The 16756-nt window shown below is 35.4% G+C and overlaps 1 protein-coding gene across 5 annotated transcripts in view; it reads right to left on the bottom strand.

Annotated features, from left to right (window-relative positions):
• ASB5 (ankyrin repeat and SOCS box containing 5) overlaps positions 1–16756 on the bottom strand; it is a 77021-nt gene that overhangs the window by 8132 nt on the left and 52133 nt on the right. For 4 of the 5 annotated variants that reach the window (XM_016166034.2, XM_016166036.2, XM_016166033.2 and 1 more), the window contains exon 3: positions 337–416. In XM_016166034.2, coding sequence (XP_016021520.1) covers positions 337–416 — 80 coding nt within the window. Of the gene's footprint in view, positions 1–336; positions 417–9232; positions 11136–16756 lie in introns of those variants that run through there. The other variant, XM_016166037.2, reaches the window with a different exon arrangement.

Genomic DNA, 16756 nt, shown 5'->3' with positions numbered 1-16756 from the left:
TGCAATAAGCTGTATACATTGTTCAGAGTTAAGCATATTTAAAATGCTTAATAAATAATACATAAATGCAATTACTTCTACTCAAAAATACCTATCAGTGAACAAATAAACTGTATGAGAAATTTGAAATACTAAGACACAAGATTATACCAAAATATTTATAAAGAAATTTCAAAGATAAATGAGAAACTACAGAATTGACTGCCATGTGAGTTAAAATAAAAAGACTAATAAAATTTATGAAGCAGTTTTATTACTTTTGAGTTGATTACTTCTGCTGATTAATGTTCTATGCTCATGAGACAGGGCCTATTTTAAGCATTGGTAATATTTTACCTGTGATAATAATGTTCTCAGAGCAAGGAGGCGACCTTGACTTGCTGCTTCGTGCAGTGGTGAACGATCTGCCCACGAACCTGCCAGAAAAGAAAGAAAATAAACATCTCTATGAATCTGAGTAAACCCTATTAGACAGGATCAATTCCTGTGGGATATAAATGATTCAGATTCATTGTTCACAATGGGACCAAGACACTTAAACCATGCACCAGAAATTTGATTCTTTTCTAAAGGATTTGGATTGGCAGTTCCCAAATCCAGGGACTATAGTCCACATTCTGTAATTGACCTACCCCAGACTTACTGAACCTTTAGAATGATCTTCCAAAGAAGAGGAGCATTAAGGTCACAAGATCTGGCACCAAAACAAATAAGCAAACAAACAAGCAAATACCCACCTCTGCTTTGTGTTTTTTTCAGACAGAACACAGAACAAATATATATATTTTTTTACACTTTTAACAGAGAAGGCAGCTGAAACACCCACCTCTCCACCCTCCCAACCTGCCTGCTGTTCCCTGGTCTCTGCACCCTGACTGCCCTGCCCTGCGGTGCGAGGAGGCTGCAACGTGTTACAAAGGAGGGCAAATAGCTGAGCCCCAAATCCTAAAATGTGGAACCAGCAGGGTGAGCCCTAGAACGGAGTGTCACAGGTTGAGTGTGGCTGACTGTCACTGATGTTTGAAACGGTGCTGATAGTGCTAAGTGTTCACCCAGTGGTCGGCAGAAGGCGGCACTGAAGTACCCTGACTCCGTGCACTGGCGAGAAAGCACTGACCTGTCATGCCCCTAAGTCTATCTCTTCTGACATGACTTTTGTACCCTTCCTATTACAAAATCGGTGCCCTCCCAGGAGGAAATACCCCTTTCCTTCTCTCCACAGCCCCTCTCAACACCAGCTGCCACCTACTGGGACACCCTCCCCCCCCCCCCACCTCTCCCTACTTTGTGGTCCACCCAGGTGGTTTTATAGGATACTACTGGGTTGATAAACTGTACTTTTCTTGTGATTGAAACAGGGCCAGCATTGTTGGTTCTATGTAATGGACATGAGAGATCATGTTTCAAAGTGATGCAGGCTATGTAAATCAGAAAACCTTCATTTAAAGGGTATCACTGACTGATAAGTTAATGCAATGCTGACCAGACAGAAAAACTTCACAGTGGAATGGAATCATGTTTGCTAATATCTTTCTCTTCATCTACCACCTCTTTCCCCATTTTTGGATCCATAGGGTACAAAAAATAAAAATAATTTAAAAAAAACTAATAATCAGTTCTAGTGCAATTTAAGTAAAATCACTTAGCAGTTAGTCCGAAATACAAATTTTATAAAGAGCATTTCTCAAGCCTGTTTAAATAGTCAGAAAAATTATTGGAAACATAGTAGGGTGTTGTATTTTAGAAACCACCTAGTTATTCCTACATTTCACATCTTTGAAAAAAAATCTACACATACATCTATGCTTCTAAATATAGCCTTACAGTAGAACCTTGCCGTAACATAAGTGGGGTTCAAACAATTCCACTGAATAAAATGTGGGGCACATATAGCAAGGTTAATGAAATGGCCAAGTTAACCTGGTATAGAGGGCAGAAGTCAACCGCCAATCATCGGTCTCTTTATAAACAATGATATTATGAGATTTTATTGAAAACACAATTCTTAAAGGAAAGGGGGAAGAATCTTTTACTTACTGGTACTGATTTATGAGTAATAGTAAAAATAACTAACGTTAAATAGCATTTACTGTGTGCATAATACTAGCCTAAACACTGTGTAAAGAATCTCATTTAGTTCTCACAACTCTTTGATGTATATATAATTATTATTTCTATTTTGAAGTTAAAGAAATGAGAGTTAGAATAAATGAAATCATTTAAAGAGTCACATAGTTTAACTCTAGAGCTGATACTCATGATTACGACACTGCGCTGTCTTCATTTTGCCTTTCTATCTAGCACTATTTCCTGCTCATGCAAAAAATTTATGTTCTGGATGTCCAATTCTTTGAGTTTTCGACTGAAAGAAGAGTTACTATTATTAGCTTTCGTGTGTTATTTCTTTCCAGTATGCAGCACTCCCTTTATATATTAAAAGCAGATTTGAAATATTATACACCAGTAAATAGTCATTAATAGAACAAAATTTGGTGGCAAATAATAATTTATAAGAAATTAGAATATTATGTTCTCCCTACATAAAATGCAAAAATCACCATCATAAATATTATTATTTTGGGAACAACTATGTTTTGAGTTCCAGCCTCTAAGATGAAATTTGATGCTTTACAAATCCTACAATTTGTTTCACAGATTGCATATGTGAAACCATTATGTTGGTTTAATCAGCAAAGAAGCAGTAAATTAACAAAGTTTTAAGTAGTAAACATTTAAATATGTTTAAATTTAAGTAATATTTGTAATATTTATAATGATCATGTGCTCCTTTCCTTCTTATATGATGGCTAAATAAAAGTTCATTATCCTTAACTTATCTCCAAAAGCTGTGCTGAATTATATGATGCCCATTCGTTAGTACTGCCAGTTCTTCCATCATCACTAGCTAACACGACAATTAAGCAGATGTTGGAATTGGGAAAAGCCTAAGAAATGGCCTTTGAAATTTATTCTGGATTTATTTTTTATATTATATTATGAAGACTTTTAAAAGACAGAAAAGCTAAAAATACTTGCAGCTATGGGGAACTTTATGTTGCTGACTTTCATACTAATGTGTTTGTCCATCAAAATGATTGTGTTAGCCTCTGAGCCACTTCAGCATTGCTTGCTGATGTCCACAAAAGAAAACATAAAAAAAAAAAAAGGGTCATTTAGAAAACAGTTCACACAAGAACCAAAATAAAGAAATGAGGTATTAGAAGTTACCACCTACTTTCCAATCCCCAGTGTTCTTCCCAGACTGTCACATACCTTTCTGTTCCAAGTGTCTTTTTTTTTTTTAATAAACGAGATTTAAGTCCCTCGTGGTGGCGACAGAAAAAATGAAGCCAGATTTTACATATGTGCATTTGCTATTATTTCTATTAATATGACCTCCCTAGGCATGAAAAAAGAGTCAGATGGCATGGTAATCTGCTGGCAAGTGGAGGCGGGTGGTCAGTGACAAAACCACTGAAAATATACCATGCTGGATGAGAGATCCCTTGGCCCATCAGGAAGAGACAAAGACAAAGAAGAGTGTAAGGGTTAGTTATTTCCTGGGCTGAGCTCAGCAATGCTCACTGCATAGGACCCCTGATATCTGTCATTGTTCTTTTAAGTAGGGGGGCTGGCAGGAGCAGGAGGAGGAGGGAGTGGGGGTCGGGGGAAATGGAGACCAGATGGAAGTAAGAAACCAGGTGGAGTCTAGAGCCTAGAAGCTCCCAGAGGAAAAAGACTGGGAGGCCAGGCAGGCCTGGACGGTGGCCTTCATGCAATCGTCTAAACGTGAGAGCCAGTTTCCTCATCAAATGGGAAAAGTGCTACCTATGGGACAGGATTGAGGGAGGATTAGGAATGAGCATCTAGTAAAAGCACAGTAAATCATACCTAACATTCTCTGCTAAATATAAACTGATAAATAGGGGATATTTTAGTATGAATTTTAGGTAGTAATCCTTTTTCTCCAAAACTAGGGAAACTCACGCCATAAATAACAGCATCTTTTGACTGAAAGTGCTATCTGCTTAATTAAACTATATAAAGCAATTGCATGATTTAGAAAGGTATGTAAGCCAGCAATCAACAACTGTTGTTACACTTTTCTTTCCTAAGTAAACTATAAGGAAGGTACACCAATCTATTAAAGGAGTAATTTAGAGTATATGCGTGCAACTCAATGAAGAAAACTTTTTCTTGTTTGAATTCTGCTTACTTAACTCCCCAGCAACTCCACCTCATTTGCTTCCTTGTAATTCCTTAGAAGAATTTCTGTAATTAATCTGGTAACATGTGATAATCAAAAGATACTATATCATGTTCCAGTTGCTGTTTTGAACTAAGTCTTAACCTCTCCTTACTTCTCTCCTTCAAAATCTGAAATTTAGCAACTGCATATTTCTAGTCAAATGTGTTCAATATTAAATATCTTACTGAAAGGTATTTGCTTTATATGGGAAAGATTTGCAAGCTTTCTCAAGACCAAATAGAATGTAAATAACTTCATATACAACAATTTACATCTTGTTAGAGTTTAATTTGTTATCTAAGATTTTTTTAAATGTTCAATTTTGCTCCTTCGGATAAGTTATTCAGTGTGAAAAATGTTTTACAAAATATCTGTAATTTTCACCGTGCTAATCAAATGCCTACTGCTATGGTTTCTCTGTAGCTACACGGGAGGTGACTCTGACTATATTTAGAAACAACATTAGTTCCCAGACATCTGGTATATAATTTACAGGGAGAAAGCCTGCCTTGTTCAGTAAACATCACATTGCTAGAGCAAAAACATACACGTTCTTAGATACATACAGTTTGGTAAGGGTCTGTACCATACCTAAATCACCGTCTCCCCATGGCACTTCAAGCCAGCCACTGTCGAGGTAAATCCGACTCATATCTCTTTTGGGTCAGCATTAAAAAATAAAATCGTATCTCATTTGCTAGTTCTATTCGGCCATTTTAAAAAGCTCTAAGCTCCTGTAACATGACCTTTCACCACCAAAAAAGAAAAACAGCTTTTGAAAGTCTGATTTATTTGCAAAATTGCCTTTTCTTTGTATCGCTTCTCTTTATTTGAGAAATTGCTAATCCTTACTTTATTTTTCTCCTTAGAGTGTGTGCCCTGCAATGAAATAGAAGCATCACAATTAGATCTCTGCCCATGGCTATGATGAAACCATTTTTTTTTTTTTTTTTTAGGAAGTCTTGGTTTTCTCCTCATCTTTGTCCCATCACAGAAGTGGGATGCAGACTCATTGGAGAGCTGACCTAGCAGTGATGCCGAGGGCTGTTTGGGGAACACTCGCTTTTCCTCAGAGGAAAAGGCAGAACACATTCAAACAGGAAATGATAAGGTGAGAAGCAATGACATCTTCATATATGAATCTGAGTACAAAATGTTAATACATTTTACAGCTCCTTTCATTATAAAATATTAAGTCAACAGTCTCCTTTATAATGGGGGTAGATTTACTATAAAATCAACAAAACTTCAGTTCAGAACTCTTAACTTTCTAAGACACTGTAATTTCATGTTATTTTTTCTTAAAGAAGATCCCAAAATGTGGATAAGCTTCAAACTCAATAATATCTGGCTCATTCCTATTTACAAGTTTACAAAATAATTAACAAATCAGCAGGCATTTACTGACCATTATTGTTCACTCTTCTGTTCACCAGATTAATAAAGTCATATAAATCCTGAAAGACATGGTTGATAGAGAGGGGAAGTAATGTGTTGCCCAAACCAGTCTCTTTAAAGACTGAGATTGTCCTAGTCTTTCCATTCTTATCAACTCTTTCAGACAATTATGCTGTTCTTGGGTGAAATGACTCAGTCACCCTAATAACCCATTACTGGTCTTTGGTGCTGTAGAAAGAGCACATTGGTCATTATCAGATAGACCAGAGTTCCAATTCCGTCACAGATACGAGTTATGTGTCCTCAGGAAGTTATTTAACCTCTTGAATCTGTTTTCTCAACTGTAAAGAGAAGGATAATTCTATCTACAGTATTGAGAATGTGAACTACTTAGCATAGTACCAAACACATTTGAAATATGACAATACAACCCACATTCCATTTTAAACAATTACATTCACATATGTGCCCATGAACTTTTGAATATATCTTCTAAATGGAAGATAGGCTAACTTTATTTATTTATCATTATGTAGCCTTAGCTCATCTCATTCCTCTTGCCTATAAATCTATAAGAAATACAAAAAGATAGGGAATGGTCAAATTTTAGGAGAAATTATCACATTTATATGGGTGACTCTCCAACCTATAGCTCCTACCTGACCTCTCTCACAAATTTAAGCACCACATTTTAAAATTTAGTTTTGGACATTCACCTAGACGTCTTGCTGGCATCTCAATACATTTCTAAAAGCAAACTCATCGTCTTTCTCTCAAAACCAGATATCCCTTTTTGCTTCTCCTTTGCTTTAAACAGTGTTATCATCCCCTTTGTAATCTGGCACTAATACTAATAATATGATTTTAAATTTAGACAAAATGGTTTTCAAGGAAAATTTATGTATATTTACAGTTTCATATGCTTCCTTGCAAGGAGGCAGTCAGGCAGTCATTATTGGCCTAGATACTTCTTTTTAGTCTTTTAGTTTTCATGGATCCACATCATCTCAAGCTCAGTCATTGCTTCTATTTACACTCACTGTTGGGGATACCACTTTTAGTTCCATCGACATAAATATTATCTACGTGTTGATTACCCCAAATTTATATCTCTAGACCAGCTCTCTCCTCTGAATTCCAGACTCGTGTTTCCAGCTGGCTTTTCACTTTCCCACTTGGATATCCACGTATAAAAAGGAAATTCGACTTCGCATGTCTGAAAGTGAACTCTCGCTATGACTCTCCTAAATGTCCCTCCAATCAGTACAGAGTACCTCCACTCATCCAGGTGCTTCAAGGTCAAAACTTTTGTGTAATCCCTAATTTCTCTTTATTTCTTAAACCCCACACACAAACACCAGTAAATCCTTTCATCTCTATCATTCACATATAATCCAGACTTTGACTATCATCTTATAACCTCCACTGCTGCTACCCTTGCCCAAGCCACCATTACCCTCAACTGACTTATTACAAAGGCCTCCTGACCAGTCTGTGGGTTTTCACTCATGTCTTTCCAACAGTCTCTCTCAAGCACAGGAGCCAGAATGATCCTTTTAAAGTCAAAAGAATCAGAGGGCTTCTCTTCTCACTTAGAGGAAACTCTAAGGTCCTTGTCATGACCTGCAGGAGTCTCCAGGCTCCTCTTGACCTCAGGTTCCACCTCCTGTCTCCTTCCAGCTTCCTAGTTGAGGCACGTTGGCTTCCTTGCTTTTCCTAAACATACCACATATACTTCTGTTCACTGTTCCTGCAGTGCTTCTTTCTGAGATATACACATGGCTTACTCTCTGACTTCTGTTCTCCACTGAAATACCACCTAATTGGAGAGCACTTCCTTGACCATCTTATATGAAAAAGTCCTCCCTGTCCCTCCCCTGTCATCTTACTCAAGATTCAGCCATACTCTTCAGATTGCATTTAACTTATTTGTTTACATTGATGGATATCAATGGTCACTGTTCCACGTCAGGAAATACAATTTTACATTTTAAACGACTACTTTAAAATACATATTTCATTGTATAGGTTTACCATTATCGATTTAGTTAATCTATAAAATGATATTTAGGCAGCTTTCAGTTTTAGGGAATCAACATTATTTCTTATCTGTGTGCATGTGTGTCTAATTATCTGTTTAGCATAAATTCTTAAAGCTTCAATATACATCATCAAATTACCTTCAGCAATATTGGGCCTATTTACAGTCTCATTAACAATGCTGGAAAAATTCGAAACTAAATCTAATGTAAGTTTGCTAAGAATTTTTCTTTCTTTTTTTTTTCTTTTTATCAAAGCATGGGCCATTTCTCTTTTATTTTGCTTTCAATACATTTAAATTATGTCAAAATAGATGTATAAAATTATATTTACACAATGTTAGATTTTTTAAATATAACAGCTTATTTTCAACTTACTCTGGAGTTGATCTTCATTGAAGATGTATGAAACTCATCTAGGTGAATTAATTTGCTTACTTTTGAAATTTTTTATCACCTTATCCAACTCTGTTATGTTGCTCATACTGTGGTCAATTGCATAGTTAGATAATTTATTCTTCATTTAATAAAGGACAGAAAGATCTTTGTTCTACACTAACTGATTGTCTGCATGCCTCCTGGGCTTTAAGGACCATGAGACTACTTATTACTGCTTCCCAGCATCTAGTACAGTGCCCGGCACATAGTAAGTGCTCAATAAACACTTGGTGAATTGTTAAATTGTCTTCTTGATAGTTAACCACTTTTTACTCATACTAATTTGTTCTTAATCTTTATTGAAAATTGCATTGTTAAAAAGTAATTAAATGAAAATGTAATTTGGTATGGGGAAAGAATCAGGTTACTTTCTCAATCTTTTAAAGAAATTATCGTATTTTATCCTATTTGAAACATACTTTGTATATTTTAAATTTTTATAATAATTTATAAATAATATTCTTCAAACTCCAACCATTACATACATAGCAAATAAAACTCTTATAGTTTTGGGGGATGTGGAGGGTCATTTTTATTTCTGAATCTTCATTTCCAACCTCTAAGTCTATCATCAACCATATCGATGTTCTATTAAAATTAATGCTTAGATTATTCTTTTAAAAAATAATTTCCTCATATAGCTCCCTCTTTGGTACTATACTCATTCTCATTTACACCTTTCATATTTTCTATTATAAAAATTAGTAACTGTGTCTTGAGGCATTTTAAGAAAGTTATTCATTTTCTTGTCTATATCACCCTCCTATTTTCTGGCCCAATTTAAATTATTCAAAATTTCCATCTTTAATTGCTTGGAAACAGTCTTTTCCTGCTTAATAGCATCTTTCCTTGTCTCCATGCCAACTCAGAAACACTTGCTGAAACAGAAAGGTGAGCAGCCCAGGGACTAAGAGTCACAAAACTGAGTCTACCGATGCATTTTCCATAGTAAAAAGGGAAAACATGGTGCCACCCTTGGCCATGCCATACATTTACATTTCAGAATCTGTGTTCTGGTAAGCACCCCCAGTTTAAAGTTAGTATTTGCAAACACAGGTCAAGAATTTATTTCAGGAGCCAACAGATTTGCAATGGCTGCTCTACTAACCTTGACTGGTAAGGATACCCCAGCTAGCTTTTCGTTTAGAAGAACATTCTTCTATTCTCGCTAGCCTCCTTTTCGAGAGGGTCTGCTTAATGCAGTTCCTTTCAACAGCAATATCTGCGGGCATAGTGTGCTTGACGTGTCTGTCTGCGACAATCAGGTATCACAAGAGCAGTGCTCTAGCCACAAGAATATCAGCGACTGAATGCTATTTTTTTCCCTTCCCTTCGGACTTTCACAAAGATTCCTGAGAGTTAACTGGAGAATGGCCTGAACATTGAACTCTATTCAGAAACGCTTGGAGCGGGTTGGTAGGTGCGCTGTGGGGGATGGGCCAGAAATGCAGTAGCATTTTCTATTTTTAAAGTGGAGACTCAGCCGCAGCCGGAAGCATTTAACCGTTTGCGCTATCAAGAAAGTAGAAACGTATAAAATTGCTTTTCCTAGTCGGAAACAGAATAGAAACTAGAGTTCTATCTTTAAAATATGAAAGCCTATTTGATTATTTACAAAGCAATCCAGTGTAAAACTGCCCATTGTTAATAGCTACAAGACAGAGAACTTTGAAGCCAGAAAGCTCTGTAGTGATCAGTGACTAGTTATCCTTTCTCCTCCATCTTCAGGAATAAACAGTGTCTGTGCATTAGGGTCAGCTGGTAACTGGCTCATGTTTTCATCTTGTAAGGATCTAAGTTTAGAACTGGCTTCTGCACAAAATCGCAGTCCTCTTATTTATATAGGAGCAGCTCACTATTGTGGTTTTTCTGGAGGTAATTTCTAGACCAACAGACGTCAGCAGTCAATTTAAGTGCAGCTGATTTTTCACCCTAAAAGGCAGAGGAAAGAGGAGCTGGAGAGATGAGAGGAAAAACCCCAACATGTGCCTGGTATCTTTTGCTGGCACTTAAAGATCAACAAGGCACACTATCCACGACTGAATCAAGAGTAGTGACTGAAGCGTGACAGGACTCAGGATTAACTGAGCTGGGGATCGTGTTACATTGCATTAACATACTGAGATCCGTCTTGATGAAAAATGGTCACAGATTCTATTATCCACTTTTATTATTTTTTTAAATCACTACTTTTTAGGCTCTACCTTCTGTTGATACAGACAGAAAAAAAATATTGGGGTATTACCTTCATACAAAAAGCTGGGCAGGAGAAAAAATATTTCACGAGTAAAATTATTTCTCATGCATTACCCTATTAATATTTCCTGCCATGTTACATTGCCAATATTTACCTCAGAGTTATCCCTAATGAATACCAAGAATATCTTTTTCTCATCCTGAATTAAGTTCTAATCCTACAAATTGCGTGACCTGGAGCAAGTAGCTTAATGAAAACTCAGTTTCCATTTCTATAAAATGAGACTAGGAGAGGTCACTGTTTTCCGGCTCTAATGTTCTTTAATTTAGATTCTATGACTAACATAGGAAAGGCAAGGTGGCATGTGAACTTTAGGCACATTATGTTACCACAAAGGAGGCCAGACGTTCCCAATAAAACTGGAGCTCAGCCCAAGCTATTTGTCTGAGGGACACACTCCAAGGGGAAGTTAGAAAAGACTGAAAGGTGATCAGTAAAGGGACCTGTTCAGTTCAGCATATTAACATGTGCCTGTCGTCATCATCCACTGGCTCTTTGTCCCCGGTTGGTTCCCATAAGGGAGTATGATGATTTACACAAGCCATACAGTAAAAATAAATTTTAATTTTTATTTAATCATTTTATTTTATTATTAGTATTGATTGACATATAGTATTATATTAGTTATATTAGTTTCAGGTGTGCAATATAGTGATTTGACATTTTTATACCTTACAGTGTGGTCACCCCACTAATTCTAGGACTCATTTGTCATGGTACAAACCTATCACAACATTATTGACCATATTCCCCTCAGAAGAGAAGGGGTGGAGGGATGGGTAAAAAAGGTGAAGTAAATATAAATTTTTGTTTGTGAAATATATTTCAATTTTAATCTCTTGACTGTTTGGCTTCACACTTCTTTTGTGATTATAAAATAAATAGAAGATGCTTTATCACAAGAATTAGTACAATTTTTGTTCTTAATACAATTTTGAACACCTGGCATTACAATGATCTATTTCTGTCTGCCTCCTCCACTAGGTTGTGTACTCTGCAGGGACTGAATACACACATCTGTGATTTCACAGGTCTACCACAGCACTTCTTAAATGGTGGGCATTCAAAAAAACCATGGGATTTTAGAGAGCAATTTTAATAAGGAATTCCCAAGAATATTTTTAGAGGGCCTTCTGTAGTCCATGGGAGGTAATGAATTTCCAGGGCAGTGCCGTCAGGGGAGGGAATCACTGGATTTAGTTAACTGAGATGTTTGCTGACCTGTAGGATACATATAATAATTCACATAAATAACCAGGTAGACTAAGGTGATAATTACTTCTCTCAAAAATTTGAAATGCATTGAAAGTAATTTTTAAAAGTGTGACTCCATGGTGTTGAAGGAAAATGTGGCTACAGTTAATTTACTAGAAAAAAAAAATAAGGAACAGAAGATTGAATCGATTGAGTATATTCAGGCATATGATTTCATAAAAGGATGCACAGTGAAGTGAATGTGTTTGGAACAGAATCATTTAAATGCTGGGTATGTGTGATTGTATACATTAGAATGCACTGTGAAATCTCTAGATATACAGAAGGATCTAGCATCTTCTCTAGAAAATGAGCTGGATAAGCTGAAAGATATCCTTGGGCCCTGTGAGTTGGCAGAAGTTTTAAAACAGACCAGTGTTAGCTAAAACACTAAGGAAATTAATAAAAACTTTTTTTTCCATAGAAGGTAATGGACTTTGAACTATTCTATTTCAGAAAAAGCATCTGAGATATTCCATAGATTGGAGATGGCATACTTTTACTACCCACCAAGGCTAAAATAAAAATATAAACCTTGTAGGAAGAATATAGGAAATGAAACAGGGTAATTCTATTCCTAGGAGACATTCAAGTCCCTCTTTAAACAATGTCAATGTATCTGAAAACTCAGAGACCTATGCATGGTCTGGTTACCAAACCTTAGTGTGAAAGTAATGTTAAGGTTGTGAAAGTGTCAAAGAAAAAGCTGGAAAGCATTAAAGAGATGGAGGCACTCCTGTGGGAAAGAAATCTTAATACTTTTAAATACTTCAAAATATAAAGATGAAATCTAAGAGGGATTATGATAGAAATCTACTTAATTATGCAAGGCATGATTAGGAGTGAATACACTTTCCCAAAAAGTTCTGAAAAACTAGAAAATTGGATCACCTTCTGACAATTTTAAAAGCTAAATGTGGGACATAAATGTGAACTCTTTAGTTCACACGATCAATCACAAATTTCAGGAGCTCATTGCTTCCAAATGATGGCGCTTAGCTGAACTAATTAATGAGTCATCTACAGATAAAGATTTTTGAGGGCATATTCCTAAGATCTAGATGAGTAGATCTCTGCTTGGATCCGAGTTGGCACCTTCCCAGACCACTTATAGCTCTGAAATATTTCAGACCTTTAAACTATCCATCACTCAGTTTAACAGTTAGCCACTCACGTCTAGGCTAGTCTTGTTTCATATGTAACCAATCCACATTCCTCCCCACCCTCACTCCTAAGATTATTTTGAAGCAAATCTCATTATACCTTTACATTCACAAATATTTCAGGATGTAGCTCTAAAAAATGAGGACTCCTTGTAATCATAACTACAATATCATAATCACACAAAAAATGTAATTCTAATATATCAGCAAATATAGGTTGGCAATTTTTATTTTCTAAAGAGCAGCTCAGTTCATAAACCATCTTCTATAATGATTTCTAAATTGATATGACCCTCAAATCTTTTATCTTGGCCAAAAGTGTGTGATATCTCCATTTTCTAAATGTCTTTTAAAAAATATAAGATCTCATCTTTAAAAATGAATAAATAAGTAAATGATTATTTTCTCCAGATTACCAGGAGTTCACTAAGTACAAGATAAAATCTTTACCTTAAATTATCACAAAGATTCTCTTTTACCTGTTAGTATCAAACTGCCATCCTTGCAAAGTCGCATCTGGAAGAGCCCATTATTCAGTTCTTGGCATCAGCTTTGCTGTGGGTTTCTTTACAAAGCCATGCATATATATAACTCTTAAAAGTCATCTCTGAGGCCCATTCTCGATCCATTTTATTTTTTTGTTCTATTTTATTTAAACATGAGTACCTAGATCTGTTGGCCTAGGATGGAAAATGAGGCAGATGAGATCTGAGGGCAAGCCTAACTTAAGTATCCTGGGAAAATTTGAGTGATTGTTACCTAACAGTTAACCCTTGTTTCTAGGGTCATTCAGGTCTGATATAGAGGTTGCTGGGAAACCTACGGTGACATCTTGTGGCCCCTCTCTTAGTGGGTTTTGAGTTGTTAGGAAAGGCCACAGAGGTCTGAAAACTCACTACTAGAGAAAATATAGTTTGGATCATTACAAACACACACACGTAACAGCAGTGCCTAAATACTGCAATGAAGAATATTTTACCAGCTTGTATATGCAATGCTTTGAGAATAAATGTTATATAAGAAGGTCTCTTCAATTGTACCAACTTTTGGGGGGTATGATTAAAAAATTACAAGCACAATATAAAATCAAGTTAAATATAGTTTGAAATAATAATATTACATGTCTGCATAAAACAGATTTTTTTGTAGATCTTGAAACGAAATGTTAAGAAGCTTCTATGGAGAAAAATAACCAGTCCCCAATGTCCGGAAAACTTCACAACGAAAGTAGTTTTCCTTTAGCTGTTCCTTACAGGCTATTTCTACCAAACTCGAATGTTGGTTAATAAGAGAGCTGAAATCATCTCAAAAATTTTAAAATATCTTCTATATAGTTATAAAATAAAAGATGTCCCTGAATTTGTAATATTTTAAACTGTGCTAAATAGCATAAGTGATTTTTTAAAAAGACACAAATACTAATCCCTATATGTGGAAAGAAAATAATAAAATACAATTTTAATTCAAAATACCTAAGTGCTTAAACTATGAGAGGCTAGCATAGACTCTAACTACTAACACATATCAATTTCTAGGTGTGTAATGAATGACAAAGTGGCAAAATGCCATTCATTCATTTGTTCACCTGTTTATACCAGGTATTCTGTCCTGGGGACACGAAGAAAAAAGACCATTGCTGCTCACTTAAACCTTAGACTCTAGAGAGGCATTTTAAATAGCGTGGACCTCAGTCGCTATTTAAGCAACTTTTGTATATCTGGGGATCCAAGGTTCCTAGGATCATGACAGACTCAGAAATTCCCATCACTAGGTTGCAGTGATGGCTTCTTATTACTAGAAATGTCCATAAAATACCTGATTTACCTATAATTTTCACTGAATTTTAATAAATTGTAAGCGGTAACCAGTGATAGTCAATAAAGACGTTATCATGCACAGTACATTTCCATTACCAAGATTTTTGTGAAACCCAAAAGAACTTCACAAAGAAGTAGGCAAAAGCTATTTCACTATTGCTGTGATTCTTAACATGGTATCTTTGAAATCATTTGACTATTGTATAAACTGTGAAATTAATGGAAAGATATAAAAATGAAAGATACCTTTGTGAAGGAAAAAAATAAACAAGGGAAATCTAACCAAAGATATCAATTCTATTCTTGAAAATAGGACTTGAGATTTCCCCAGACTTCCACTAAACATATAGTTAGAAGAAAGTATATAAAACATTCAAAAAAAAAAAATCCTAATTTTATTGTTTAACCACAGCCAATAGAAACAAAAGATTTTAAACTCATTGATGTGACATTTTTAAGTCAATTTTACTTGTACTAACAATTTATCTACATTTGATTTAAAACAAATCTCAGTAGAGCCACTTTTTAACAGAGTCACTCCTTCCAGTATAGTGTAGTAGTTAGGACTCTAACTCTGCAACCAAAATGCCGAAGCTTGGATCGTATCCCAGGTCAGCCAAACACTAAACTTGTTGCTTTGGGAAAATTACTTATATTCTTAATGCCTCAATTTCCTTATCTGGAAAATAAGATAACAATTTTACCTCACAGGTTGCCTGTGAAAATTAAAGGAATAACTACATAAATCAAAACAATGCTTGTACACAATTAGCCCTCAATTCACATTGGTGTTTATGGCATTACTCTTACTAGTGTAAATGTAGATATAAATGCATTATTCATGCTAACTTCATCAAATCTTGTCTTTCTATCTCGTAGTAAAGTTAAAAAGCAAGTTAAGAACTCACAACTCTCAAGTACTTCAGTTACTGGTAAACCCCATAAATTTTCATGGTTCATTAGTTGCTCAGTAACAATCGTGTATATAAAATAGCTCCTGGTATACTAAATGTGACTTTGTTACTCTGTGAGCAAAACAAAACCACCAAACAAAAATACCCCATGAAAATGAAGCAATAAAAACACAGAAGAGCTGCAGACTCAAATATACATCAATCCTATGTCACAGGTGAGTTTACTAGCTGCAAAGAAAGAAATGCTTATTGATAGAATATATAATAGACCAGCCATTTTCACATAAAAGTCAAAAACATTAGAAAACACTTAAACACTAGAAATGAAAAAAAAAGTTTTAAAGGGAAGAACCACAGATTTTGAAGTAACTGGAAATAGCAATAGCAATGTCTGGAATCATGAAGTCTCTTGAATATGCTTATCATTACTCCTTAGGTTCTAGAAGATTTTTTTCCAGTGGGGATGAAGCTAGAAGATTTGAACAGTCCTACTGAGGTTTGCTGAGTTGAACCGAACTCAACAAAGTTTAATGTTACCTATGTTTTTTTGCTAGGTAAATGCCAGTTTAACAGATGAAGAACTGATGGCAGTTCTTAAATGCGCAATGATACCTATGTCTTACACTAAAAATCCCTTGATAAATTTAATTGTCATTACCTCAGGGCTTTCAAATGTTGATGTGAAAGTGTGCATAATCTAACCCATTACTCCATCATGTTAATTTTTCCTTCTAAATTACTTTTGATTATGTCTATATTCATTCATTTCTAATTCCATCAACTGAGTCGGAGGTCTAGACCAAGCTACTGCATAGTATATATTACTGTACCGTAATCATTACTGTTTTCCCTACATCTATTCTGGCCGTCGTCTAATCATTCTGTCTATCGATTAAGTGATGTGGCTGGGACTTGCTTCAAAATAATACCAAGGTAACTTTTGCAGGGTTGTATTATGTTTCTGCTCAATTTATAAGCCAGGAGGTTATTTAAAATAGAAAACCTTATCATAACAGATCTCTTAGAAAGCTGATTGAGGAATCAGCTAGATTTGGCTTGCTGGTATTTTTAAAAAGGTTTCTGCAGCTGTATTCAAGAGTGAGATTTGATTAATTTTCTAATTCCATTTTACTTTCTTCTCTGAAAGTTACATATTGTATTTATTTATTTAGTAACATGATGCTTTAAATTTTATGCTAATTCGAGCATTAAGGAGAGCCAAAATAA

The sequence above is a fragment of the Rousettus aegyptiacus genome, unplaced genomic scaffold (genome assembly GCF_014176215.1).
Source record: "Rousettus aegyptiacus isolate mRouAeg1 unplaced genomic scaffold, mRouAeg1.p scaffold_m13_p_11, whole genome shotgun sequence".
Taxonomy (NCBI): Eukaryota; Metazoa; Chordata; class Mammalia; order Chiroptera; family Pteropodidae; genus Rousettus; species Rousettus aegyptiacus.
This window is presented reverse-complemented; position numbering and strand designations above follow the sequence as displayed.